Consider the following 27823-nt stretch of genomic DNA (forward strand, 5'->3'; position numbering starts at 1 on the left):
TTAGCACCGCCTTCAGCCCAGGGCGTGATCCTGGAGACCCGGGATCAAGTCCCATATCGGGCTCCCTGCATGGAGCCTGCTTCTCCCTCTGCCTGTGTCTCTGCCTCTCTCTCTCTCTCCCTGTATGTCTCATAAATAAATAAAATCTTTATAAAAAAAAAAAAAAAAAGAGCTTTGACGGGGTAAGTGCCCAGTTCTAAGAGTTCTTAAGAGGGTTGTGCCACACCTAATGTTTCCACTAGACCTAAAGATCGAGGACTGAGTGAGGCTAAGGTGTCAGTTACAAAGAGGATTCTTTGATTCCCAGTCTTGCCAATCTGTCTTTATTACACTTTTAGATCTTTTAACTTCTGAGAGGTTTATAAAGCTTCTCTACACATTTCAAAGGAATCCCTAATATATAACCCATTTGTTGCTTTGTGTGAATTAAATACCGAAAAAAATTAGCCAAACCAGGGTTGGCTTTTGGACTGTGTATTATGGAAACCATTTAAAATGATTTTATAATATGAATTTTTTCAAACTGAAAAATTCAAATTAAGATAAAATGAATTGTGAAGAAATAAAAATCAAATACACTTTTAAAATGAATTGCAAAGTTTGGTGTCATGACTTGGGAATGCAAAGCTGTATCAGATAGATAGTTTTTCTCAAGATAGATATAAAAGTTCGTTACAAACCCATCAAAAGCTAAGTCTTAAGACATTTGCAAGCAAGGTTTTATTATATAAAGTTTCAAAAATAATCCCTATGATTAAAGGTCTTCTTTATTAAAGTGAGGATTCATCTATGCAAAGTGACTTCATTAGAGAACTGAGAGGCTTTTCAAGATGGCTGTTAGAGGAATTAATATACATACACATAAGGAATTCCTTACTTTGTGGTGCTCACCCAATCATCATTTACCGATTGATAGAAAATTCAACAATTATCCTTTATGAGAGGACTGGGAATTCGTATAACCAGGGAGGCTATGGCCAAGAGCAGTCTGCCAGTCCCATGTATTTCTTTAAAGACTTATCTTCATCTTAAAAATTTGTGCAAATCTACTTTATATTAGATCCATGGTTGGTTTTAATGGTTTACATCCTAAAAGATGCCATCCTATGCCTGAGAAGCATCACCCCCAACTGACATATTAGAAAACATGGAAGAGATAAATACTGAATCACACAATTTCTTCCAGGCGGGTATATATGTATGCGAAGGACACAGCATTGGAACTTAGGTGAATTAAAGTTTTTATTATTTTTACATCATCTAATTCTGGTCTTTTACTTTAATCAAATCTGAAAATTTTTATTTTTCAATTGCATTAAATTTATAAAAAATATTCTCCCACATTACATTATAGCATTCCTCATGTTTTATTTCCAGTGATCCAGTGTTTATATAACAAATAAAATCATTTTAATGTCTCTTTTAATGACCTCCTTAAAATACACATTGGCTAAAACCTGTCTAGGTCACAAAATAGGTTGATCCTGCACCTATGCAGACACTGCTCAACTAGTCCAAATTCAGTATAAATTGATGTTTTCTAGAGTATAAAATTAACATTATGGAAACATTTTTCTTCTTTTCCCACTGAGCCGATCTGGGTCAGGTTCTTCATTAAAATTCTTCTTCTGCCTGTTTGCTACGGGACTGTTTGAGCTGCTGCAGCCGCTCGATGGTTTCCAAAATTGTGCGCTCTCCATGTACCTTATTATCTCTTGTACGGATATTGACGGTGCCACTGGCTTTCTCTTTTTCACCAATAACTAAAACAAAAGACACAAAGCTTTGTTAGGTGGAAGGATTTTATTGAACATTTGAACAGAAATGATCCTAGGACCTAAAAGCCACCATTGTAGCTTTTGATTCACTGAAATGTTCAAATGAGCTATCAAGCCATGAAAAGACACATAGAAATCTTACTTAAATGCACATTACTAGTCAAAAGAAGATAATCGAGAAAGGTTACATACTGTAGGATTCCAACATTGTCCAATATAGGACATTGCGAAAAAGGCAAAACTCTGGAGACAGTTAAAAAAAGAATTCAGTTGCCTGTGGTTAAGAGCAAGTGTTTTCCACGGTGCAGCATAGAGGATTTGGGGGCAGTGAAATAATTCTGTCCAAAACCATATGGTGGACACATGTCATTATATATTTGTCCAAACTCACAATGTACAAAACCCAACAGTGAACACTGATGTAATCTGTGGACTCTGTAAGGATATGTATACCCATTCGCTGCAGGATGCTGGTAGTGGAAGAGGCTGTGTCAATTTTGGGCAAGAGGTATACAAGATAACTGTCCTTTCTCCTCAGTTTTGCTACAAACTTAAAGTACTCTAAAAAAAAATCTATTTAAGAAAAAAATAAAATAAAATGCTCAGGTGACTATGTATAGTTGGGTGACCTATTTAAAAATCTTTTCATTTAAAAGAATATATCCCTTTACAATGCTTCAAACCACAGTACTTACTTAATCCAGCCGTCTTAATAAAAACTTACAATATAAAGGAATAGGAGATAAAAGGAAAGAAGTTTTATTTTGTTTTTTGTTTTTTTTTAAGGAAAGAAGATTGTTAAACAAGCCTTTAGATTATTCTTTTTCACACCAAAATTTCCCTTTGATATAACAAATGAACAAACTTATTATTTAAGAATCTGGATTAGAGGAACTAAACTGATAACCACAATTTTCTTAAGGTTAAGTCTTAATATTTCAGTGTTTTCATAAGGTTTGGCAGGTTTTCTTTGTTAAGTTTCCTTTCTTACCTAGGATGAAGTTATATTGTGCTAACTGGGCATTTCTGATCTTCTTATTTAACGTGCAGCCCGGATCCAGATCAATGTCCACCATGAATTTAGCATCATGGAATTGTTGCCGTACCTATTTAAACAGATACAGAATTCTTCAGATCTAAGATAAGAACTATATTTTGATCTTAAGTTATTTAACATGTGATTTGGGTAGTCATGCAAATATTTTTAAAAGAATGCTATTAGATATACTGAACATACATCAACTTGGGACTTCATTTTCAAAACTTAAAATGATATGTATTTTGCTCTTGAAGTAAATGTTTCAGAAAATCCTTAAAAATCAGAATTCAGGTAATCAGCTACATTTAATCACCTCTTTACAAAAGAAAATAAATCCTTTTGCAAGCATATCTTAAGTTCCCTAAATAGTTGCCAAGGAAACTGCTTATCAGTCTCCATATTAATACATAATGATGGCTGTCCAGCTGAATACAGAATGTAATGTTTCTGATCTCTCAAATAGGCAGCAAATTGGTAACAAGAATTTAGCCATTGCTGTCATTTGTGTGTGCAACGTTTTTAAATAAAATGTTGATAGCACCAACAATAGGCCAAAAGCATCTTAATAGCTTTTTATGTTTCTAGAGAATGAAATATAAACTGCCGCATAAAATTATCTTTTAGGGACACCTGGGTGGCTCAGCGGTTAAGAGTCTGACTTCCGCTCAGATCGTGATCCTGGAGTCCCGGGATCGAGTTCCAAATCAGGCTCACTGCATGGAGCCTGCTTCTCCCTCTGCCTGTGTCTCTGCCTCTCTATCTCTCTGTGTCTCTCATGAATAAATCAAATCTTTAAAAAATAAAATAAAATAATCTTTTAACACTAATTATTTAATAACTTTTTAAATATTTTATTTATTTAGTAACTTTATGTGATCTAAAAGAACTCTAAGAAAAACAAAATAGAACTCTACAACAGTAATTTAAGTAAAAGAAAATAATCATGTTTAAGAAATACTAAAAGAGAATTTTTTTCTTTCTGAACAGATACTTTTTGATTAAATGAAAGTTTTTTTTTTTTTTTTTTTAATAGAGAGCATGCAAGCAGAGGTGGGGGCGGTTTAGGGGTAGAGGGAGACAGAGAATCTTAAACAGATGCAGGGCTCGATCTCATAACCTTGAGATCACAACATGAATCAAAATCAAGAGTCAGATGCTTAACCTACTGAGTCACCCTGGCAGCCTACAAAGAAATCCTCTTAAATCAAAGAGCCAGATAAAATTGAGATTTCTTGAAATAAACTTCCAGGAATCTAAAGTTTGGCAATCTACATTAGAGATTATTCCATGTCTTTTTTTTTCTCCCCTCAAAGATACCAGTTCCACTTTACCATCTATGTTTTTGTATATTAAATAGTAAACAATGTTTTCAATATTTTTCCTTTTCAAAAAAACACTAAATTTTATTAATTGTAAGTTAAATTAAACTAGATTAAAATTTTCATCTACCGGACAACCAATTACCACTAATAGAACAAAAAGGTTTGAATAAACCATTTTTATTTCACTAATAGGTTGTTTCGTCGAAGTGATCATTAACCAATTCTACTGGGATTTTTAACTATGCAAATTTCAGAAGGGTTCTTACACAGTTTATTAAGAGTACCAAGATAAGACTGCACTTTCACCTATAACCTATTATAAAGAATAAAGCACTAGTGTTTTAGTTTCTTAACATGGGCCCTTACATGCACGTGAGTCACACTACTCTGGAACTGAGGAAGTGGAATGATAATCACAGGCTATTTAGCACCTCTGGTTTCCGGTCATTCAGTATCAGTAAGTGCTCCCCGACCGGTGTCCACGCAATATAACCAAAATCCCCATCCCTGTGTAATTCCAAATGCCACCCTGCCATTGATGGAATGAGGGCAAGTCAGTACTGTCTCCAGTTGAGAAATAAGTTATTTAATTACAGACTTTTCTCTTACCATGTGAGCTTTCATAATGCAAAAAAGATAAAGAACAATTAACTATAGAACATAACTGATTTTCATCATCGATAACCAAAACTACTGTGTGCAATTGCAGAAATATAGTATGTCTGAATGGTTTGCTTTTCAGTTGATCTAATGTCCATGAATTTTTTAAGACAGTTAAGACCTTACTGCAATTTATTCTGATGATCTAGAACCATCATGGTTTTAGTGTTACAATATTGTTCCCTGGTATTTAGATTTGTGTTTTAACTAGCCAGTTTATTACTTTTAGCTTGCAATTATGAAACAATGCTTAATTGTAACACAACTTTTAATGATCTGAAATTCCCTAGTAGGGAATTGTCCCTACAACAGAACAGATTGTTGGTCTAGTCTATAAGGTGTAAAGTATGAATAGCCATTTACGTATCTGTTAGTAGCTTTTTGATGGGTAGGGCAAAATATGCATATGGCATTCCATAAACCTAAAAAAAAATTTGTAAATAATTGAAGAAATTTACGTTACAAATATGAAGCAAAATTACTCTTCCAAAGAGCTGCTTAAATTGCATTATGCATCTGAAATTACATATCATACTGGGGTATTCACACAATTTCCTCATACTAAACACTAAAATATACAAGAGTATATAAAACACCATCCAAATTATGTCTTCTGATCATGTAACAGAAGAGTCTGAAAGAGGTAATGTAATCTATTCAGAAATAGTAACATTTCTCTATACCAGGGGCAGCTTGATCTACCAAGGATACGTATAGCTTAGGAGATTTGAAAAGCTGAGTGATTCTAAATTGAAAGAAAAGTTGTTTTTAAGGATTACCTTTTGGGCATATTCATCACACGTTGGTCCCACTGGAACTACCATTACCTGGCGAGGAGACAGCCAGAAGGGCCTTTCAAAGAAATATCATTATCAGTATATTTTCCTGAAATATGTAAGGGCCACTTTAAAAAACTCCCCTCACCCCCAATATCCAGGAAAGACTAAAGGGAGCAGATTCTGGAGCAGAAAGGGAACCTTAACTCAGGAAAACTAAGGTTTGATTTGCTAGGCAGATGGCAAAGCACATTGAGGGCAGGGATGATGCCCTGCATGTCAACATATCAGGAAACAGAACCCCATGCACCAGCTGCCAGAGAGGTTAACAAAGAACTACATTTAGTGATTCACTGTTTAACATTATGTTACTAATTATTCTTCATGGCGGACATGGACCAGACCATGCCTTCAGGTATTCAAGATCCATTTTGCAGGATTCAACAAACTGTAACTGATGATAACTAGTGACAGTATTGGATAAAAATGAGTGTTCTCACATCTTTTTTTTTTCTTTCCTCAAAGGTAGACTGCCACCTGCAGCGCCTCATTTGATTATGTCTGGAGCCTTGCAAGCCTGACTGCCCTGTGTTCTCCTGTTTTCACTTATTAAAAACTGATCATTTGTAATTCCACCTTTGGAGTATTTCATGTGTCAAATCCTCTCTTTGATGCAGATATTAGACTAGTGTTTCTCTTCCTTGCTCCTCTATTTTGAATTGTTTTATTACATTGTACCTGAACTGGCTTTAAACCACCTATCACAGGTTTGACATAGCAATCTGCTGAGGATCACCCTATTCTCTAGATACCATGTATAAAATGTTTTCCCTATTTGATCTGAAACAGAACTGAAGAGAGATTCTCCAGTTCATTTCTCTGACAAGTATGACAAACTCCCCTTAATGTCCAAACTAACCAAATTACAAATAAAACTGAAATTACTACAATACGAAGATAAAACAGATTTACATTTTACAAAACTTTTGCATCAATACAATTAATACGGCAGACTCTACAAAACAGGTGTTTTATCACCTTGTGTGGCTTTCGGTTGCCTTTACAAATTGTGGGCCCAGACAAAACAGCTTAAAAATAAAATGGAACTTATGTGCTCATACCCTGCCAACAAAAGCATAATCTTGTAGTAACAAGACAAAAAATGTTGATCAGTTTGGATTCTGTACTTCCAATTAAAAATGTAACTGGCTTCCAAAGGATGTCAAAATACCTGCTTATTATAATCAGCAATACTCAACAAGGTAAGCCCAAAGCCTACTTTTTTTTGTTCACTCAGACAAAAACATCAAAACCACATTAATCCCACAACAACAAATGTGCTTCTTAGTGTTAACTCCTAATTAGAAAGTATTATATAACATTCAAACAAATGGAGTTCTGAAATAAAAATAATTACTAATAATTATTCTTAAAGCAAAAATTTCGGTTTCAGTTAGGATTCCTTAGTGAACACTTGTCATTAACTAGAAGTGACCAATCAGATCATCTCCTTTTCTACCACAAAACTAAACTGAACAGCAGACATTTCTTCAAGTCAATTTACATTGTCCAGACAAAAACAATGACAAAAATTACCATTTGCCGCCATAGTTTTCAGTGAGGATAGCAATCATTCTTTCCACTGACCCCAAGATGGCTCTATGAACAATCACTGGCCTTTTCTTATCATCACCATCATGGCTACATAGAAAAAAAATGTTTTAATGTGGATATGTGTACATATATATACACACACACATATATATCCCTTTATATTCCTCTAAAAACAAAATACCCAGAGCAGACAGCAGAAACTCACCTTACAAAAGTAAGATTAAATCTGATGGGCAACTGAAAATCCAACTGGATTGTTGCACACTGGTGGAACCGACCAATTGCATCTTTAATCTGTATGTCAATCTAAGAAGTAAAGACTGAGTTATTTTAAGATGCTGCCTAGATTAAAGCTAACTCAGTGTTATAACAGGACAGGCTTGTTTGCTTGCTTTCTAATTTAAAGTAGGTCTTCTTCACCCCAACATAAAAATCATGTTATTCAAATACACTTTATACTGACCTTTGGGCCATAAAAAGCTCCATCTCCAGGATTTAACTCCCACTTCTCACCAAATTCATTCAGACTGTTTTCAAGTTGCTAAGGATAAAGCAAAATGATTTTTATTTTCGTCATCTGCAACTTCTGTTCCAGCCTAACCTAAGACTAAAAACACTGTGATTAGTTTCATGAGTCCCTAGTCTCTGCATTAGAATTCTGTCCACCTAAACACAGTCACACACAAATCCCTTTTTCTGAGACATAACGGATATACAGCACTGTGTAAGTTTAAAAAGTACAGCACGATGGTCTGATTTACATTTACTTAGACTCATCGAACATCCATCCTCTCAGACAGACACAATAAAAAGAAAAGAGAGGGCAGCCTGGGTGGCTCAATGGTTTAGCACCTGCCTTGGCCCAGGGTGTGATCCTGGAGACCCAGGATCGAGTCCCACGTCAGGCTCCCTGCACAGAGCCTGCTTCTTTCTCGGCCTGTGTCTTTGTCTCTGTTTCTCTCTCTCTCTCTCTCATATAAATACATAAAATATTTTTTAAAAAATAAAAATAAAAAATAAAAAAAAGAAAAAGAGAGAAGAGAAAAAAAACATGTTCTTCCTGTGATGAGAACCCCCAGGATTTGCTCTCTGATGAACCTTCCTGTGTATACACAGCAGTGTTCGCTACAGTCATCTCGATGTCTAGTATCTGTTCTCATGACTGGAAGTTTTTATCTTTGGACCATCTTTCTCCAATTCTACCCTTTTATAAGTTACAGCTAGAAGACCGAAGTTATTTAGCATAACTTAACATAAAATCATACATAAACTAACTTGCTCAAACTCAGGAGCCATTTCCATTTTCTTTGCTTTTAGCCATTTAAAGAGGTTTGTGTTTCTTGGAACAAGTTCATTTCAGTCCAATAGTATTCAAGCATGCTGAAAAACACCACTTACTTTCTCAGCTTGATTCCATACTTCAATATCTCCAAGGTATTTTTCTGGTCGAGTAGATAGGTTCAGTTTAAAAGAAAATCCAAATATGCTATATACTGTACGTAGAAAATCCAAACAACCTTTTATTTCATCTTCAATCTTTAAATTAAAAAAAAGAAAAAAAGACAACAGTAACTTTCCTGGACTTTCTTCACAATTATTTCAAAATATTTTATCCCAGAGTCTCATAATACCTGCTCTATGGCACAGAATATGTGAGCATCATCCTGTTGGAATCTTCGTACCCGCGTGAGTCCCGTGAGTGCTCCCGACAACTCATTCCTATGAAGTACCCCAAAATCGGCTATCCGCAGAGGCAACTCTCGCCAGGATCTTGGCCGATGATCAAACATAAGGCTGAAGAAGAAAATGAAAACCCACTGATATTTAATTTCCAAGAATAAAACTGCTTTTCTACTTTATGAAAGGCTATACATATAAACAACATTTCTCAAATTCTGGACTTCATGTAAGCACTTGCAGAAATAAATAAATTATAATACAACAATACACAACCAAGAGAGAATAAAAACGGATTCCCATGGGTCTGGAGTCAAATCCTTGTGCTCAATACTTCCATTAATTTGAAGGCTGCTTTCAGTGCTCATATAAAAAAAAAAAAAAATCTTAGTTCCATACTAATCATTTAATATACTGGAAACCAAAGACTGTGCTTTCTTGTCACTCCTAAAACTGCTTCAGTTCTGTCAGTCTGAAGATGCTTCAGCAACTTTAGAGAATCTGGGAAAACTAAGAACAAACCTAGTTGGTTCCCTGACTTACAACCCAGCTCCCTCAGGGAGACTCCTCTCACCCCTCACCGTCGAGGCCCTGCTGCTAGGAGCTGTACAGACCGAGCTAGTGGTGGCCACAGCTCCCTAGTCTTCTCTTGAAGCCTCTCTTCATCTAACTTTCAAGGATAGAAAGTGGAACAGCTGCAAAGTGAGGAAAATCTCCCAAGGAAGTCAATTCATTAGCAGTAAGTTTTAAAAGAACGTTTAAGGAAAAAAAAAAAACATCTAGAGAACTGCTATGTCCGCATTCAGTCTCCCTGCTTTATATTCTGCCCATTTGCTATTACCCCACTACCATTCTTGAATGTCTACATATCTGAGGATCTAAGTGGGCATGAAAGATGTTATGGTAGTACAATAACATTACATTTAAATATTCTTCTGATTCCATAATTTGTTTTAAATAGAAATTCTTTCAAAGGAGGGAGAGCAACGCAGGACAAATTGCAGCATGGGAAACTTTGATAGAAACTCAAAGCCGCTGAATACCAGTGTCCTGGGCAATTCATGGGTTTCAGAGCAAACAACTCCTTCTCCACCTCAAAGGAGAACATGTTCTCGCTATAGTGTTGCCAGTGGCCCGAGGTCATCCAGAGTCGGCTATTGTAGATGTTTGGGGTGACCACCTCCTGGAATCCTCGTTTCCTATACTCACTCTGTGAGAAAACAAACATAACAGGTAGGAAATAGAAGTTCATACTTCTGGTGGGAATAAAATTTAAAGAGCAATTTTATACTATGTAGTGAAGTTTTCAAGGTGGACATATGCTATAATCTAGAAATTCCACTTGGAGGTATACACCAAAGAAACTCCTGCACCTATACATAAGGAGGCCTATCAAAACAATGCTACTCTAGTACAATTAGTAATATAAGAAAATTAGAAAGTACATCAGTGTCTATCAATAAAGGAATCGGCATAGTATGGTAGTTACAGAATAGAATTAAGTAACAAGTGAAAATAAACAGGATTTTAAAAATATGATTTTTGCATTAGGCAGACTGATACAAAATGAGACTTCATGTATGTAAATCTGAACTACACAAACACAAATTTAGGGCACATATGTATGAGGTAGATATAAAATAACATGAATCTATGCCAACTTCAAAGAAGAGTTTCTGCTAGGAAAAAGAGGGAAATGGATCAAAAGGGGTTCTAAAAGGGAACTTTTTTCTTTACATGTATTACTTCAATAAAAAAAAATGTGAAGCAGGGATGCTGGGTGGCTAAGTGGCTGGGTGTCTGCCTTAAGCTCAGGGTGTGATCTCGGGTCTGGGACTGAGTCCCGCAGCAGGCTTCCTGTGAGGAGCCTGCTTCTCCCTCTGCGTCCCTCATGAATAAATAAATAAAATCTTTAAAAAAAATCTGAAGCAAATATAGCCCAACATACATGTATGGTAAATCAGGTGGTGAGTATGCAGGTGGTGGCGGTATTATTCTTTACAAACCTGAGCCTAAAAGACTTCATATAAAGAATTTAAAAAGCAATGTAAAGACTAACTTGTTTTTTTGAGGAAAATACAAAGAGTGTACAGAGCTCCCATGTAAAGGGTTGCAGGTCCCACTTCAAGGTCACTAGCTTCTCTATTATGTACCCATGTATAAGGACAAAATCATGTATTAAGAGGAAGGATTTTTTTTTTAAAGTAGGATCCATGCCCAGCATGGAGCCCAATGTAGGGTTCAAACATGACCCTGTTATCAAGACCTGAGCTAAGATCAAGAGTCCAGATGCTTAACTGACTGCGCCACCCAAGTGCCCCAGGGGGAAGGAATTTTTTAAACATTTTATGAAAATTCTCATTTGCATTTTTATTATTTTAAATGTTTCCTCTCAAATACAAGATTAACTTTCCTTTTGGCGGAACTTATTTAATATAATCAACTTCTATCTTAAATTTACAAAAGAAAATAATGAATATGGTTTACCCTGATGAATTCAATAAGTGTATTATAAATGTATGCTCCCTTTGGCAGGAAAAAGCAACTTCCAGGGCTGAGTTCATGAAAGAAATATAGTTCTTGGTCCTAAGTAAAAGAAAAGCAAAAGAATGTTTATATATGCATGTAGTATCAACATAAACTTCAGTGTTCCTGAGTTCAGAATACTACTGTAATAGCTCATATTTTAATGTGTCATTCCTGAATCAAAGAAAATACTGTCAACATTTCTGGTGTACAATTCAATAGCATAGAATTGCAGTGGATTTACAACTTTGCACAAGTATGTTCTCTGACTGTTACATTCCTGAATCCAATCAAGTTTACCCAAGAATGACCTGGAGCAGCGGTCTTAGTTCTTTTCAACTATCCACAGTAGGAGCTGTCATAGTAGATTTAATTCCTCAAAGATCTGAGATATGAGTATTATTTTTTTCTTTTTTTAAAGTAGGAGCAGCAGAGACCAGGAAAATAACAATGATAATGGAAGAGAAGATGTAGATGAAATTGCCTGACTTTGGGTCTTGGCAAAAAGCATGCCCTTCTTACTTTCTTGCCTACCACTACCCCACAAAAGCCCAGAGTCCTCACAGAGGGGCCCCACCAACTGTTGATGCTTCCTTACCACTGGAATTTATCTCAAGCCATCAAGAGACAAGAGTAGTTGATGGCACAGAGTAAACTCAATTTTAGAAAGGTATATTTTTATAAAACCTAATCTCCAGCTTAGAAAACAGAGGGGTGGGGATCCCTGGGTGGCTCAGCGGTTTAGCACCTGCCTTTGGCCTGGGGCGCGATCCTGGGGTACAGGGATCGAGTCCCGCGTCAGGCTCCCAGCATGGAGCCTGCTTCTCCCTCTGCCTGTGTCTCTGCTTCTCTCTCTCTCTATGTCTATCATGAATAAATAAATAAAATCTTAAAAAAAAAAAAAAGAAAACACTGAAGGGTAGCGAGATAAAGAAACTGACACCATAGTATCCATTGGTGACTTGCTATGTCATCTGGGGCAATAAATAGATTAATTTTAGGGGAAATCAGTTTCTACATCTTTAAAATAAGTCAGTGAGACCAGGAAATTTCCAAAATAACTCCCAGCTCTATAAAACACTACTATGCTTCTTTTATAGAAAACTAGGTAATCAGTATTTGTTCTTAATATAAGTAGTTAAAAGGAGTACTAGTGTGGTACCAAGCACATCCTAGAAAGATAATGTGGACAGTAAACAGTAAGACAGCAGTAAGCTAATCAGTAAGTGATTTATGGTTATATAGCATACAGTACAATAACTACTGGAAAGTTACCTCATCTTTTTAAAAGGAAATCCTAGTACTTAATACAACTAAGATGCAAATGAACATAAAATTCAGCCTAGAAACATTATTATTCTTTAAACATACTCTCCCAATTTTCCTATGATCTCGGTTTTTAGCTTCCTCTTGGAATTTCTCCCATTCTTTCAACATTTTAGGATCTGGGAATGAAATGCCATAAATTCTCTGAAGAGTCTCCATATCTGCTTTGCCTTCCCAGTATGTGGAAGAATTCTGAAAACAAAGATTAACCATGAAACAATATTCAAATTTGTTAATAACTCACTTATTTTGAATTAGATGTTATTTCTTATAGTGGCCTCTGAGTCAAATTCATAGTAGTCCTTATGATAAGAAAAATGGTATGTAAGTGCACACTTACTATACATCTCACAGTTGCTCTGAGGCTGGGCTAGAGTACAAAGCTGGCCATTTAATTCCCTCAAAAATACCTACCAAACCACAACTCCACAAACATGAGATGCAAGGGTATCTCCCACAAGATTAAGTAAAAGTGGAAACTAAACCAACAAAAAATATCTTGAAATTACTCAATTTATTCTTTTACTTTAAAGTGCATTTGAGGGATCCCTGGGTGGCGCAGTGGTTTAGCGCCTGCCTTTGGCCCAGGGCGCGATCCTGGAGACCCGGGATCGAATCCCACGTCAGGCTCCCGGTGCATGGAGCCTGCTTCTCCCTCTGCCTGTGTCTCTGCCTCTCTCTCTCTCTGTGACTATCATAAATAAATAAAAATTAAAAAAAAAAAAAAAAAAAATAAAGTGCATTTGAATGTTCAGTCATAAAAATCCAGCAAAACCCAGCAGGACTAGTTTGGTTAAAAAGCATAAATAAAGTAATTATTACTTTAGACAAACAAAGGGCAAAAGCACATACTAATCGTAAGTTTCAAAGCTCTTAGAACCATGACTGTGTAATTTTTGTGAATCCCCTAAAGTTCCATCACCATGAGCCACTTCATGGGCTCTGGTGATGAATGGTAAGTCAAGTCACTGCTTCTGATTTTCAGCTAAAAAAGACTAGGGCCAGGAAGCAGTCAATCCATCTTTACACTTGCAACAGAAAAATAGGCAGAAAGAGAAACTAAGAGGAAGTTTAAACATATACCTATACTAGATATATACATTCATATAGTTTTTAAAGTTACATTGCTTACTTTGTGTATTTTCAAAGTCTTAATTTTGCCAGTGTGTCTGACATGAGGACCCCGACAGAGATCTATCAAGGGGCCACACCTAGAGATAAAATGAAAGCAATTTTAACAAAGACTTAAAACGACATATACAGCAGCTAGTTACATTTAATGAGATTTGACATGCTCACCTATAGACTGTGGTAGTTGGAGTATTAACTTTTTCATTCAGTATCCGGCATTTGAACTTATTGTACTAAAAATATGAAAAATTATTTTTAAAAAACCTTCCTTTAACTTCTATCTTTAAATATTAAAGCTAAAATGACTCAAAATATATCTTATCGAAACATTGTAGGAAAATAAATATGTCAATACCTCATGTTTCAAAAACAGTTACATTTTTCTAAAGAAAAGAACAGGCTTCAAATTAATTCACTAAAACCCCTGACAACTTCAAGTAACATTACAGAGTGATAACATTACAGAAGTGGAGACCATTAACTTAACTTACCTTAAACATTTCTAGTAAGGTTTCTTTCTTTACTTCCAGTCTTTCAAAAGCCTGTTTTTCCTTAATGATTTTTTTACATAAAGCTTCCAAAGAAGAAAAATCATTACTGGACACACCCCTGAAGGAAAAGGAAGTAAAATTAATCTCCTTCTACTCTATTCTACTCCCATAGTAGCTTGGAGGACTATTTCTTTAAAAAAAAAATGAAAAGTTTTAATATAAAGAAATAGTCCCTTGAATCATATGTTCAAATTTTATTTTTTTATTTTTTATTTTTAAAGATTTTATTTATTCATGAGAGATACAGAGAGAGAGAGAGGCAGAAATACAGGCAGAGGGAGAAACAGGTTCCATGCAGGGAGCCCAATGAAGGACTCGATCCCGGGACTTCAGGTTCATGCCCTGTCTGGGCTGAAGGGCATGATCAGACGCTCAACCGCTGAGCCACCAAGGGTCCCATATATTCAAATTTTAAACTAGATATTATTATTTTCATATTTTATATTTTCAGTGACTTCTATTTTGGTCATTATAGACACTGGTGAACCATCCCTCCACCTCTATGATTGGCTTCATTTTACTTCCTGACATTATCTTAGGGCTCTACCTCCATCAATCTACAACAGAGCTCTCATAAGTTACCAGCACTTCATAAGTTACTACAACACTTCAACTTTTGATAGTGGAAATACTTGGTGACTCTTAAGCAATAAATTTGATATTCTTTCCTTATTGAGAACTCTTTAAAAATAATGGACTCTTAATAATTCACAATTTATTTTCCTTTATTCAGTTATATAACTCACCCTTCTTCAAGGTACATGTCATAATAGAATCCATTTTCTATTGGTGGACCATAACACAAACATCCACCATAGACTCTTTCCATAGCTTCACCCATTATGTGAGCACTTGAATGCCAATATACCTGAAAAAAATGGGATGGTCTCAGCATATATGCTATAAATTAATATGGCTATCTTGAAAAAGATACATAAAATTTACTATAAATAAGCCCAAGACATGAAAAGTCTAAATTTATAAATATATAAACTTCGGTGTGATTCTATGCAGAGCCAAAATAATTTAAGTTTTAACCACTAAGTTGTTTATGTACTTTAGAGATCATCTGGTTTGTTTTCAAACTAATTAAATTCAAATAAGCATCATTAATTAAAGGGGATAGATTCTGTACCCTGAAAACAACTGCCACTCACAATGTAACTTAGTGACTGTAATGAGCTAGAATCTTTTGAGACAATGTGCCTATATATCCCACATCCCATGTGCTCTGCTGTGGCCACTACGGAGCCATGGAACATTACTGAAGAATTACATTCTCTTTTTCTTTATCAGCCTCAAACTAAGTTGCTGTAACTTGTCCCACAATTCATTTATAAAACATAAGAACAAACATATGGACACTGAAATCTCATGGCAGTACAGCTGACCCTTGAACAATGGCAGGGATTACTGATGCTGACCTGTGCAGTCAAAAATCTTAGTGTAACTTAATGATTCTCTAAAGACCCAACTATTAATAGCCTACTGTTGACCAGAAGCCTTATCGATAACATAGTCAATTGACATACGTTTTGTATACTATATACTGTATTCTTACAATAAAGTAGGCTAGAAAAAAAAATTAAGAAAATCATATGGGGGGGGGAAAAATGGAAAAAAAAGAAAATCATATGAGAAATATATCTACTTTATAAAAAATACTTATAGATATTTATTCATAGAAAAAAAATCCATATATTTGTAGACTTGCACAGTTCAAACCCATATCATTCAGGGGTCATCTATACTTGGTTTTTAAGGTGGTCAGATGAGTCAGAATATATCCAAAGTTATATTTTTAAAATCTGTAAGGTATTAAACGGATTTTTAAAGTTTTCATTAAAACTTAAGGAATGTAGAATACATTTGAAAACCAGTGATACACATAGTAAACTACGATAATAAAACAAAAGATTTTATTTCTCTTTATACGGTATACTTTCATGGAGAAATTAGAAGAAAACCCTGACATCAAATGCAGGCTGACTTTCATAGTGTTTTCAGCAGATTTGCATTTTAAGATGAGGGAAATAGGGAAATTAATTGTCTAATAAGGAGAGTAGTTTAAATAAATGTTCCATTTTATTTGTAAAATCTACAGATCTTGCTTAAGTATTGACTGACAGGGTAGAGAATCAATGTTTACTTGCTTTACCAATTTTTAATAAAAGTTTAATAAAAATCCCAGAAATTTTTTATCTCTGAAATATCCAGTAATGAAAATAAATTTAGTCAAGTTCACTTCTTAAATACACAAGGCAAGCTCTCTTATGCTGCTCCCTAAAATGAAAAATGAAATGACAATGAGACACCAATAAACTCTATACCCACTAACAGTGGGAGCAGAAACAAACTGAAAACGTGAACCTTTATCTTGAAATTCAGGGACTACTGAATAAAAACTTACAGCTTGAGCTTCCTCATCCTCAAATTTGAGAAGCTCCAAGGTACAATCTTCCTCCAGAGGACGGTCTAGGTCCCAAACAACTTGATTCACTTTAGCAATAACCGTGTTGTCAGCTAGGCCTTGACTTAAAAAATATACACACAAGCATATATTTAAACAAAAGAATGTAAAAGAGAATCTTCTATAGTACAACACTTAATCTGAGAACAATAGGAAAATAAACACTATATTTATTCTATCTCAATACTACATATATTACATATATATATTATAGATTTCTGAAATAAAAATGGAAAAACCAACAAACCCCCAGTATGCACCAAGTAGAGGATCCCCAAAATCCAGAATACTATTATTTCACATTTAATGCCTTATTTAAGCAGACACAATTGTGATAAACAATTTTCAGCGGTTTGATTAATCTTTTCATTTCTCCAAAAAACATTTTCCACAAAGCCAAACTAGACTCCAAAAAAGAAAAAGAAGGGGCACTGAGTAACTCCTTTGCCCTTCCTCCTACTTGAAATCTGTAATGGATCTTTTCTCTGAGGTAATAAATTCTGTAAATGACCAAAATGGTATGATTTATAACAAGCATATAGGTAAAACAAAGGATTATTCAATAAAGCTTGTTTATAATATGGATTTTAAAAGTCATCTACACACACAGCACAGAGTATACAGTATGAACTATCACCAAATGATTAAGACCACACTACCAGACCACACCAAGTGTAAGAGCCACAGGAATTCTGAGGACTGCAAAGCAAGCAAAGTCAGATTAGTCTGGTCAGGCTTTGAGGATAAAGTAATGAGGGGCTGAAGGATCAGAAGACCTGGAAAGGGAGAAAAGGAGAGGAGATGGCACTGCAGACAGGGGAGATGGGAGCTGAAAAGTTCTGGAAGCTGTGTAGCTAGAGAACTGAGTAAGATTAATTAGATTACAGGTCTAAATGTGTAGCTAGAGAAGTGACAGTCTATAATAGCCTACCCACTCAACCAAAGCGGACAACACTCTACACTATGAAGGGAAAGTTTACAGTCTTTATACTAAATAAATCTACCACCAGAAGGTTTCAGCTAACTAAACATGCAGTGTTGGGTGGTTCCCTTACTTACACTAAGTACAACCAAGTATATACAACCTCCCCTACTTGAGGATCAGGACAGAACTATCAGAAGACAAACCATAAATTCTTATCTCATTTTTAAATTCACTGAACTTCCCACAGATTACATCCATTGTTTTCTTTCCTTCTGAAACAGTCATATAAAGCCAATACAATGGAAAAAAATACACATTTCGATTTGGCAGGGAGAAATATATTTTACCATATTGGTGTAAAGTTTTAAAAAAATTAAAGAATTGACCAAAAGGTAACTAATGTTCTCTATATTCTTTGGGAAGAAAACAGCTTTTACCTCAGGGTCCAAAATGGTGCCTTAAGACACTAAAAGCAGAGTTCCTTTGAAAATGTAGATATTACTGTATTATCTACAGAATGTGCAGATACACAGACCACATTAGATCACTTGAATTTTCTAAAGAAGGGATAAAGTAATCTAAACTTTCAGATTTAAGACAAAACTTCAAAGAAAAACCTTTTGAAGCAAATGGAGCACGCCTTCTTTTTCCTTCCCTTTTATAGTCACAACTCATCATCCAAACCTTTCAACGGTTTGTTACTCATGCTATAATTCTTTACCCAACAGCAAGAACTTATTATGGGACTTTTGTAAAAATGTCATAAGCAACCCCACTTGGAGATCAATGCCTTATGCAAAATTTTGCAGTTTTCAAAAAAAATATTTTCTAATTGGTTATTTAATAAATTATAATGTAATCTGGAGGACAATACTGAAGAATGTAGAAAAGAAGTTCTGAACTAAGAGGAGCCTGAATTTCAATACCAATACAGCTACAATCTCAGCGTGTAACAATGGAAGGATATCTTAATCAAAATACCCTTCAAAGTTACCTCTAAAATGAAAGGCTGAACTTCTATTTAGAGGTCTATCCAGTTATTTATAACCTCACAAGGAAAAATGCTTGATATTACAATTTTCTTCTTACTTCCTTTAAAGTAAGGTGGGAGTACTTTAGGTAGAAAATATGCTCAAATTAACTGAAACATTTTATTTTCTTTGTAAAAATACTAACCAGTGTCATGGCATAATAAAGATTCACGGCTCAAAAAAAAAAAAAAAAAAAAGATTCACGGCTCATTAGCCAACTGCTTCTACACTCACCAGCTGCAGAGTGGGCTTACTGCTAATCAGCCAGGTTGGTTCCCAAACCTTTTTATGTACTTGTTCTTTAGGTCTTATGTTCAACAACATGAAACTGATGATAATCAACCACTTTTGACAATCACATGGTGATTGCAGGTGGTTCAATTCAACATAGAATGAAATAATGAAAAATGAATAGAAATAATTACATATATATATATGGTGAAGGATATAATGAATATATCTATTTTTACATATTTAAGACAGAAGTCTTGAAATATTTAAGACAGAAGTTGGCAACTTTTTTCTGTAAGGGGCTTAATATTTCAGACTGGGTCACAAATGATCCCTGTCACACCTTAGTTTTCTTATTTTTTTCAAATCATTTAAGAGCCATGCTTAGTCTTGGGCTATACAAAACTAGGCTATGACCCACAGTTTGCCAACATCTGGTATTAGATATGTGCATCAATTTATGCTTCCCCATCTTTATCATTTCCTATAAACAACTATTGATTCCAATCATATCAGATGACTCTACCTCAAAATATGCATCTAATTCTCAGTTATTTCTTCCCAACCCAATACAAGTTTTAAGATCAGACATGGTCATTCTTTGGATTTATAAAAATAGTACATTATTTTCATGTGTCATATATTAGCTTTTTAACTTTCCCATGTGATATTTCTACCTTCATTTTTAACATCAAAATAGCCAAGTAAAAATAGGTAAAACACACGGTCTACCTGGTTTTGCGGTATTTATGATCAAAATAGAAGAGCTAATAATATAAGATCCTTTGTAAGATTAAGACCACAGTGGACTAAGAAATTAATTTTGAATCTTGAGTATAAGCTCCACATCATTTTGATTATCTTAAATCCCAAATAATATAAACATTAAAAACACAAACAGTAACATAAAAATATCATGAAGATAAAACTTGACAATACCAAAAAAGTTTAGTTACAAACAGAAGGTCAAGACAGGTATAGCTTATACCTTATTCCACAAGCAATCTGATATGGTGTGGTTTTCCAGGATTCTGCATTGACCTGTTTACCATCAGGCAGAGTGACTTTAATTGGTTTACTGTCTTTTTCTGCCCTTTCTGCCAGAATAGAATCGTGTTCTGCTTTTAGTTTATTATACATCTCAAGACGTGTGTTAATATATTCGGGCCAAGGATTCAACTGCAAGACAACAAATGAAGAAATAAATGATCAGTAAATACTTGTTTTCTTTTAGAAAAAGTAAAGAAATAATAAAAACAGACAATACAAAAATTATGATTACTAATTCAACATGGTAAATGGATTGCCCAAATCATTAAGCACTGGCTTAATCCTGTCTTAAATTAAGGTTACAAAAGGAATTAAATGTGGTCTTCTTAAAATTTTTACTGTAATACTTTTTTTAAAAATAGAAAAATAAAAAAATAGAAAGATAAGTAACAATAGACACGTGGGCTATTAATATCTTAAATGGACAACTATTATTACCATTTGCTATTTGCATTAAGGTGATTTTTTTCCTTTTACAATGTTCTCTGAAGGTCTTTTCTAACTAAATGACACATAACTATGAACAATACTGGAAATAAAATGGCTTTTACATTTTGTTTCAATTTTTTTTTTTTAAGATTGTAAAAGACAGAGAGAGAGAGAGAGAGAGAGAGGCAGAGACACGCAGAGGAAGAAGCAGGCTCCATGCAGGAAGTCCAATATGGGACTTGATCCTGGGACTCTAGGACCACACCTTAGGCAAAACGCAGAGGCTCAACCACTGAGCCCCCCAGGCGTCCCACCATTTTGTTTCAATCTTGTTCAAGGGATGATCAATTGATGCAGCTAGTTAGACTACACATCCACTTAAAATTCTTAACCAACTATCAATTTATTTGACTTAAGGGCTTCCATTCAAGGCAAGTGCTTGTCAAATTCAGAGAATAATACTCGCACGTTGCCCTTAGAAAGGAGGTAAGAGAAGTAGATAAGCGATGGGAGCAGAGAGAGGGAGGAAAGGTCTTGGACATCTCATTGCAAATTTTCCAGACAGATCATTTAAGACATATAAAACCATGTTTTGTACTTAAAATACTCTATGCAGAAGGGTACTTTTTTTTTTTTTAAAGGGTACTTTAATTGCACCTTTTCTTTCCTCTTTGCAGGCTAATTTTGAAGCTGTGACGGAATAACATGTACCACTGTATCCAAAAGCATGAAAAACATGAGGAAATGTGCATTTTTCTATTTACCTGCAAATTTTAAAATTCACAATCAACAATGTCCCCCGTAATTACAGTGGACTATAATGGACAAAACCTAAGAGAAATGGTTAGGTAGGGCTCTAAGCAACACTTAGTAGTTCTTGATCACCTACAAACTGACCCTTCCTTCAGTAAATGACAGCACTACACATTTAGCAACGCAGCATTAACAGGAGCAGCTCTGTAAAGCCAGTTTACTGTGCTACAGTACACTTCTACAGAGTCTGCTCCTTTGTGCTTCCCTATCCTGGTAGTCTTCTAAGGAGTCTCTAATAAAATGCAATGACTAAAGCAAAAACTGAAGCCTGGTTCACAGCAGTTCAACTTCAAAAAATAAAGTGGGAAGACAAGTTTAACTGCCTCCTAAAGCAGACTACCCAGAAACCAGGTTGATTCTGGGCTGACTTTTGAAATGCCAGCTCCTCTTAGTGTGAGCTGGGGGGAACTGTAAGCATTTCTTTACAACTGAGAGGCCTCAGATCTCGCTCAAAACCAAACGCTAGTAGCAAGTCCTCATGGAAACACTGAGACAGGTCAAAGAATTGGGCCTTCTTTAGTTTCTGGTGCATTCAATGTAAACTTAAACATCAAGTCTCTACCACCTAATATCTCCCTGAATCAAATGATCGGACAGCTGGCATCTAATCTTGCAACTAATTACCAATCCCTTCCTTCCAACACTTTTTCTCTGATTTTCGTATCTAACTCCAGATTATTTTGCAATCATACTTCAATGTTGTTTTCCTTTTCTAATAATAAATAGCTGCAGATCTTTTTTCCCCCTAAGACTTTCCTAATTCTTCTCCCTGAATGTTCCACCTTGTACCATGTAAACCATTACAATCTTACGCAGAGTAAGTCTGAGACAGTTCGTGCCACCTGTCAATCTTTGGTAACAGGGCTCTAAAACATTCACCTCTGCTCGACCTCCATCTCCAGATCCTTCCTTGTTCTTCTTCTTGCCTCCTTCCTTTCGCTTTTCCTCCCCAGCACCAACCTACATAAGCAAAGGAGAAATAAGATTTTATATTTTACTCTAATTAGACACTCCTTCGTGCTGCACCCAGGAAAGTTCTGAGGATATTATTTTAGCATGTATTTCAAAAAGGGGGGTAAATCTGATTTTGAAAGGCTAAAACTTTTCACCGCTGCAATAAAGACAAATCTTAAAAAATAAGACAGGAGTTTCTTGATAATGTTCCAGTCCTTGAATTTCACTTGTTAGACCTTAGAAAGAAGCAAACATAAGACCCAACCCCTACAGTGTGCAGATTTAATTTCTCCAGGGAAACTGAGGCATACATATGTGAGAAGCTCCCAGAGGAAGAAAGAACACAGCTGCAGCACTATGATTAGATGTCAAATAAGTTAGGACAACTGACTTTAAAAGATGACAATTTCAACAGGCTGGATTTTGAGAATGGAGAGGTAAACTGTTAAAAAATATTGAGAATGAGAAAAAAATGAGAGAGAATGATAAAACCAGGCTGACTAAAACAGACTGAAATGTCAGTTAAGACTAACCAGGGCTCAGACAACCAAGCATCTAAGGCTATGGGGTTACCATAAGGAATGTAGACTTTACTTATTAGTACATGAAGCCATAGAAAGTTTTAAAGTACTAAGTCCTGTGCAAAAAGGCAACCAGTATAGTTGGCCTATACTGGTGGTTGTCAACCGGAAGAAATTTTGCCCCCTAGCGGGTACCTGGCAATATCAGCTAACATTGATTGTCACAACTGGGGAGTACAGCAACTGGCATATAGTGGGTAGAGATGGGGGAGATTATTAAACATCCCACAGTGCACAGGTCAGCCTCCCCAAACAAAGAATTATCCAGTCCACAAGGTCAAGAAACCCTGAAATGCATTATGGGACACTGTGAGGATATCTTTGCAGAAATTAATTCCTTACTTCCCTGCTCTGACAGATTCATCCTAAAGCAAACTGCACTACAAAAGTTTTACAACTTACAAAGCTTCCCCACAATCAATCACATCTGGTTCTCGACAGCCCTGTGAGATTGACATTATTATCATTTCCATCTTACACACACAATTAAACTGGAAAAACCTAGATAATTTTTCTAGGTTCACACATTAAGTCACGGGAATGATACCCATCCAGGTGCTGACAGTGGTACGCTCTAAGGAGGGAAGTTATCATCAGCAGTGAAGGAGTTTTGAGGGTAGAACTGGGAACAAGGGGGGGACTTTATTATAGTCTCCTATACGTTTGTGGTCTTTGATTTCTTTCAGTTTTATTGAGATCTTTTCCTACAGAATACAATTCACCCGTATCAAGTATATAAATCAATGGTTTTTAATGTATTCATTAAGCCATCACCAAGGTCAATCTTAGAACACTTTCATCACCTCAACAGGAAACTCTGTACCCATTAGCAGTGGCTCCATTTTCCCTTTTCCCTAGGACCTGGAAATCAGCAATCTACTTTGTTTCTACGTATTTGCCTATTCTGGGCACTTCATTTAAAGAGAGGCATGCAGTATATGGTCTTTTGTGACTGGTTTCTTTCACTTAGCATGATTTCAAGATCATTCATGTTACATACATTAGTACTTCACTATTTTTTATTGCCAAATAATATTCCATTATTTATTTACCCATATAGCCATTGGGCATTTTGAAAAGTAATACTTATATTAATTTTTAAAATAAACTAAATTAAAAATATATGACTTCTAATTTCAAGCTGAACTAAAACTTCTCCCACTCCGGGATTCTGGATTTCATAAACTTTTCAGGTTCATTTATAGCCAATAGATAAATAATGAACATAACTAAAGCCTATACTAAACAATAAAGTTATAGGGTTACAAGATCCTCTATATGCCAATGCTCTATTATAAAAATAATGTAACTAGTCAATTATCCCTGGTAAGAGGAGGGATAAAATTGCAGGTGTATGCAGGTTTATTTATTTTTTTTGTGCACGTTTAACTGGAAAAAGAATGATACTTGTTTTTCTGATTATATATTTTTGGTTTTGGTCATATATGAGTATTTGCCAAACCAACAGGGATAGAGGAAAAGGGAGAAAATTAACAGAAAGATTTTGTGTTCTAAATACTTTTTTTTTTTTTACAAATGAGAATACAGGCCCAAAGAAGGTAATATATTTTGCTTATTTGTATACAGCTAGTAAGGAGTAGAGCCACGACATTAAAACAGGTTTCTCTAGAACCCTGAGGTCCATTCCGTCTTTACTACAACAATTAGGAAAACGTTGGGCGACTGTTCTCTATTTCCAATTAAAACAGAACAAAAATGTGAGTTTATGCATTATACATTTACGTAAAAGCGCCCTAAAATTTCAATCCAAAAGTTAGAACACAGTTGGGATTGTGAAGGGAAGCTACAGAATTATCTTCCTTGCGATATTTAGGAGTTGAAGGGAAAGTACCGAAAGTACCTACAGTGTAGTTTAATTAAATTCAACCCCAGAGACTGGCACAGCTGTGAGAGGTATGTCCTGGAAGTCATGTAGTTTGATGGAGTTATCTGTCCCGGACTCATTTCCACGCAGGTGACAGGACGCAGGACAGCACTGGAGCTATGAGTATTGGTTACAGAAAATTGGGTTTGAGCAAGCTACTTGCTCTTTGCCTATTTCTTCATCTGTATAATGAGGACAATAACAGAACCTAGTTCAATTGTAAGGATTGAAAAAGTTGAATTAATGCATGTAGTGCATAATATGAGGTATTGTATAATTACTGTTACAGAAAGGAGAAATTATGTATTGATTTGATAGCTTTACATCACCTCCAGTTAAGAATGGCATAACATATTTGTGGACATGGAAAATTGTTGAATACAGACTATTAAGCAAAAAAAAAAAAGTAAACAAGTTACAAAACACTAAAGATATCATTTTTAAGTGAAAAAATATAAACGGGGAAAACTATGCCCTTAAATTTGATTTATACAGTTTACAATGTGCACATTTGCATTTTCCCCCACTCTATTCCTGACTTAGAGGACATCTTCATTTTACTGATAAGAAAATTGTAGCTTCTATGTGACTTATCCTTTCAGAGTTAGGGCTGAGGCTCTTTAGCCTAAGACATCGCCACTTCTCACTTGGACTGCTGCAACAGCCTCCTCTGCTTGTGGCCTCACCTCTTTCCAACACACCTTCCATCCCATGCCAGAATGATCCTTATTTATTTTTTTTAAAGATTTTATTTATTTATTCATGAGAGACAGAGAGAGGCAGAGGGAGAAGCAGGCTCCATGCAGGAACCTGATGTGGGACTCGATCCCTGGACCTGGGATCACATCCTGACCCGAAGGCAGATGCTTGACCGCTGAGCCACCCAGGTGTCCCCAGAATCTTTAAAACTACAATCCACATCGAACATTTCCCTGCTTAAAAACTTTCACCTGTAGAATACAATTTCAAGTATCTCAAGTCCTTCTGAGAGCTGTAACTCCCCGTTCGGGCTCATCCCTTGCAAGCAACCTCACAGGCACTTCTGGGTGTGCCTTTTCACGGCCCTTGCTACCTTTACCTGGGGAGCACTGCCCTGCCTGGTTTACCTGGTGAACTTAGACTCCTATAATTTCCAAATGAACTCAAACGAGCCCTTCCCAAGCAGAGTTCGGCGCTCCCTCTTTTCAGTAATCCGAGCCGATCACGCTGCACAATGACTGTTTTCCTGCCTCATACACCAGGGCTGTGAAGCCCTCTATGTCAGCCACTAGGTCCTTTTCACCTTCCCAGCTTCATCTTCCAGCAGAATGAATACATGATGTTTGTTGATCATAATTTTTTTTTTTTTAAGTCATCCTGGTGGGTGTGACAGTGACCTGGGGGTTGTTCCTAAGGGATGGAGGACACCAAAGGGAAAGCTCAAAGATGCAAGGATCAGCATGTGTGAATGTGATAAGGCACATCTACAGCACCAGGAAGGGAAGCGTGTAATCTCCCTAAGGTTTGTCACCTGGGGTCACCCGGCCGCCACCGCTTATTATAAACCACCCAAACGTGGGTTAAGTTGGGTCAGATCTCAAGGACTCGGTTTTCCCTTCCTTAAACTGAAGCCCTTTATCCATCCCTACAGGGCTTTAGGATTAAATGAGGTCTTGCAATGTTCTTCTCGCCTAAGGTGGAATCAAAAACATTACGCTGGGAATCCCGAGTCCTAGATTCCAATTCTGTCTCGGCTTCTAATTAGGCGTCCGGCTGCAAGCTAGTCTGTCACTCAGGGTCTCAGTTTCTTCATCTGCAAAAAGGGGATGGACCTAGACACGGACCTGCAAGGTCCTGCCCCACTTTATAAATGGACGATCGTTCCCCCCAAAGAGGCTCTGACTCGCCCAGGAGCTCCACGGTCCCCCTGGGGTCCCCCTGGAGTCCCCCTGGGGTCCCTCAGCCCCCCACGCCCGGGCCGCTTCCTCCTTCCCGCCTAGCCGGGCACCACGGACACGGAGCAGAGCCCCAGCGGGCCTCCGGGCTCCTCTCAGTTCGCTCACCGGCTTCTCCTCGACCCCCATCTCCCCTGCAGGGCTCCTGTCCTTCTCCTGGGACATCAACACACCACGAACCGGAACACGGAACCCCGAAGCGACGCCCTGGACGAGAGGAGAGCCGAGGCCGCTCACAGCCAAGCGGAGGCTCCGGGAACACTGCGCTTGCGCCACGTGGCCCGGAAGGGACCCGCTGATGCAATCGGAAGGCGCCCAAACCCCGCCTCCCGATCCAGGGGCAGCCAATCGACAACGGGGGAAGGCGGGTCCTTCCGCCTGTAAACCAATGGAAAACCATGTTGCGTGACAGTCCTTTAGGAAACCGGAGCGGAGGTCTGGGAAAGGGATCTGCGGGCGCTGAAGTCCCTGCGGAGGCCGGCTTTAACCCGTCCCTGAGCCTAGAAGTCCTCAATGCGCGTGCGCCTTCGTCCACGCCGTGAGTCAGGGACCTTTGCAGCCACCGTAGCGCCTGGGCGGGGCTTGCTCCGAGCCCCTGGGAAGCTTCCGGGGACATGAATGGCGTCCCGGTCACTGGACGGACCCCGGCGTGGAGCCCGGAGCGTCCTGCGGCTTCGGCTCCGCCGGGCCTGGCGTGACGGCCGAGTTCTGGGGCCTCTGCAGGGATCTGGGGCCCTCCTCGTGGCAGTGCGGGCTCCCCGAGCCCCGGGCCTGGGTGACGCCGGGACGGGCGCCTTTCCTCGGTGCGAGCTGCCGCCTCTAACCTGGGACGCCTCGGAGAGCACGTCCGGGGGCCCGTGGAAGTGCAGTGAGGCTCTTGCTTACGGAAACGCGCGCGCTGGCTCCACGCATCTCACGCGGAAGCCTCCGTGCTTGGGCTCGGACGGGCCTATTCTCCTTTTTTTCCCAGCCGGTTCCAAAACAATTGCTGACTTGAAACCGGAAGTGCGGTGAGCTCCTTCACAGCTGAGGTACTTCATCCCCGAACTGAACGGATTTCACTCAACTCAGCGTCAGCCCCCGACAACCCGCCACCTTCCGTGTCCTCCTAACACAAACA

General features: G+C 37.3%; 1 protein-coding gene across 1 annotated transcript; it reads right to left on the reverse strand.

The window, feature by feature from the left end:
- Nucleotides 1-1224: 1224 nt before the first annotated feature.
- Nucleotides 1225-26986, reverse strand: TARS1 (threonyl-tRNA synthetase 1). Its single transcript, XM_077896307.1, has 19 exons — nucleotides 26812-26986; nucleotides 22229-22309; nucleotides 20046-20236; nucleotides 16811-16934; nucleotides 15147-15268; nucleotides 14341-14458; nucleotides 14018-14082; nucleotides 13851-13929; nucleotides 12764-12910; nucleotides 11354-11452; nucleotides 9910-10076; nucleotides 8821-8983; nucleotides 8588-8725; nucleotides 7653-7730; nucleotides 7395-7495; nucleotides 7172-7276; nucleotides 5579-5651; nucleotides 2770-2884; nucleotides 1225-1763 (listed from the first exon to the last, which is right to left on the reverse strand). Exons 1-19 carry the CDS (start codon nucleotides 26866-26868, stop codon nucleotides 1615-1617), a joined length of 2172 nt encoding a protein of 723 aa, XP_077752433.1. The 5' UTR covers nucleotides 26869-26986; the 3' UTR covers nucleotides 1225-1614.
- Between the last annotated feature and the right edge of the window lie 837 nt (nucleotides 26987-27823).

The sequence above is a fragment of the Canis aureus genome, chromosome 4 (assembly GCF_053574225.1).
Source record: "Canis aureus isolate CA01 chromosome 4, VMU_Caureus_v.1.0, whole genome shotgun sequence".
Classification (NCBI taxonomy): Eukaryota; Metazoa; Chordata; class Mammalia; order Carnivora; family Canidae; genus Canis; species Canis aureus.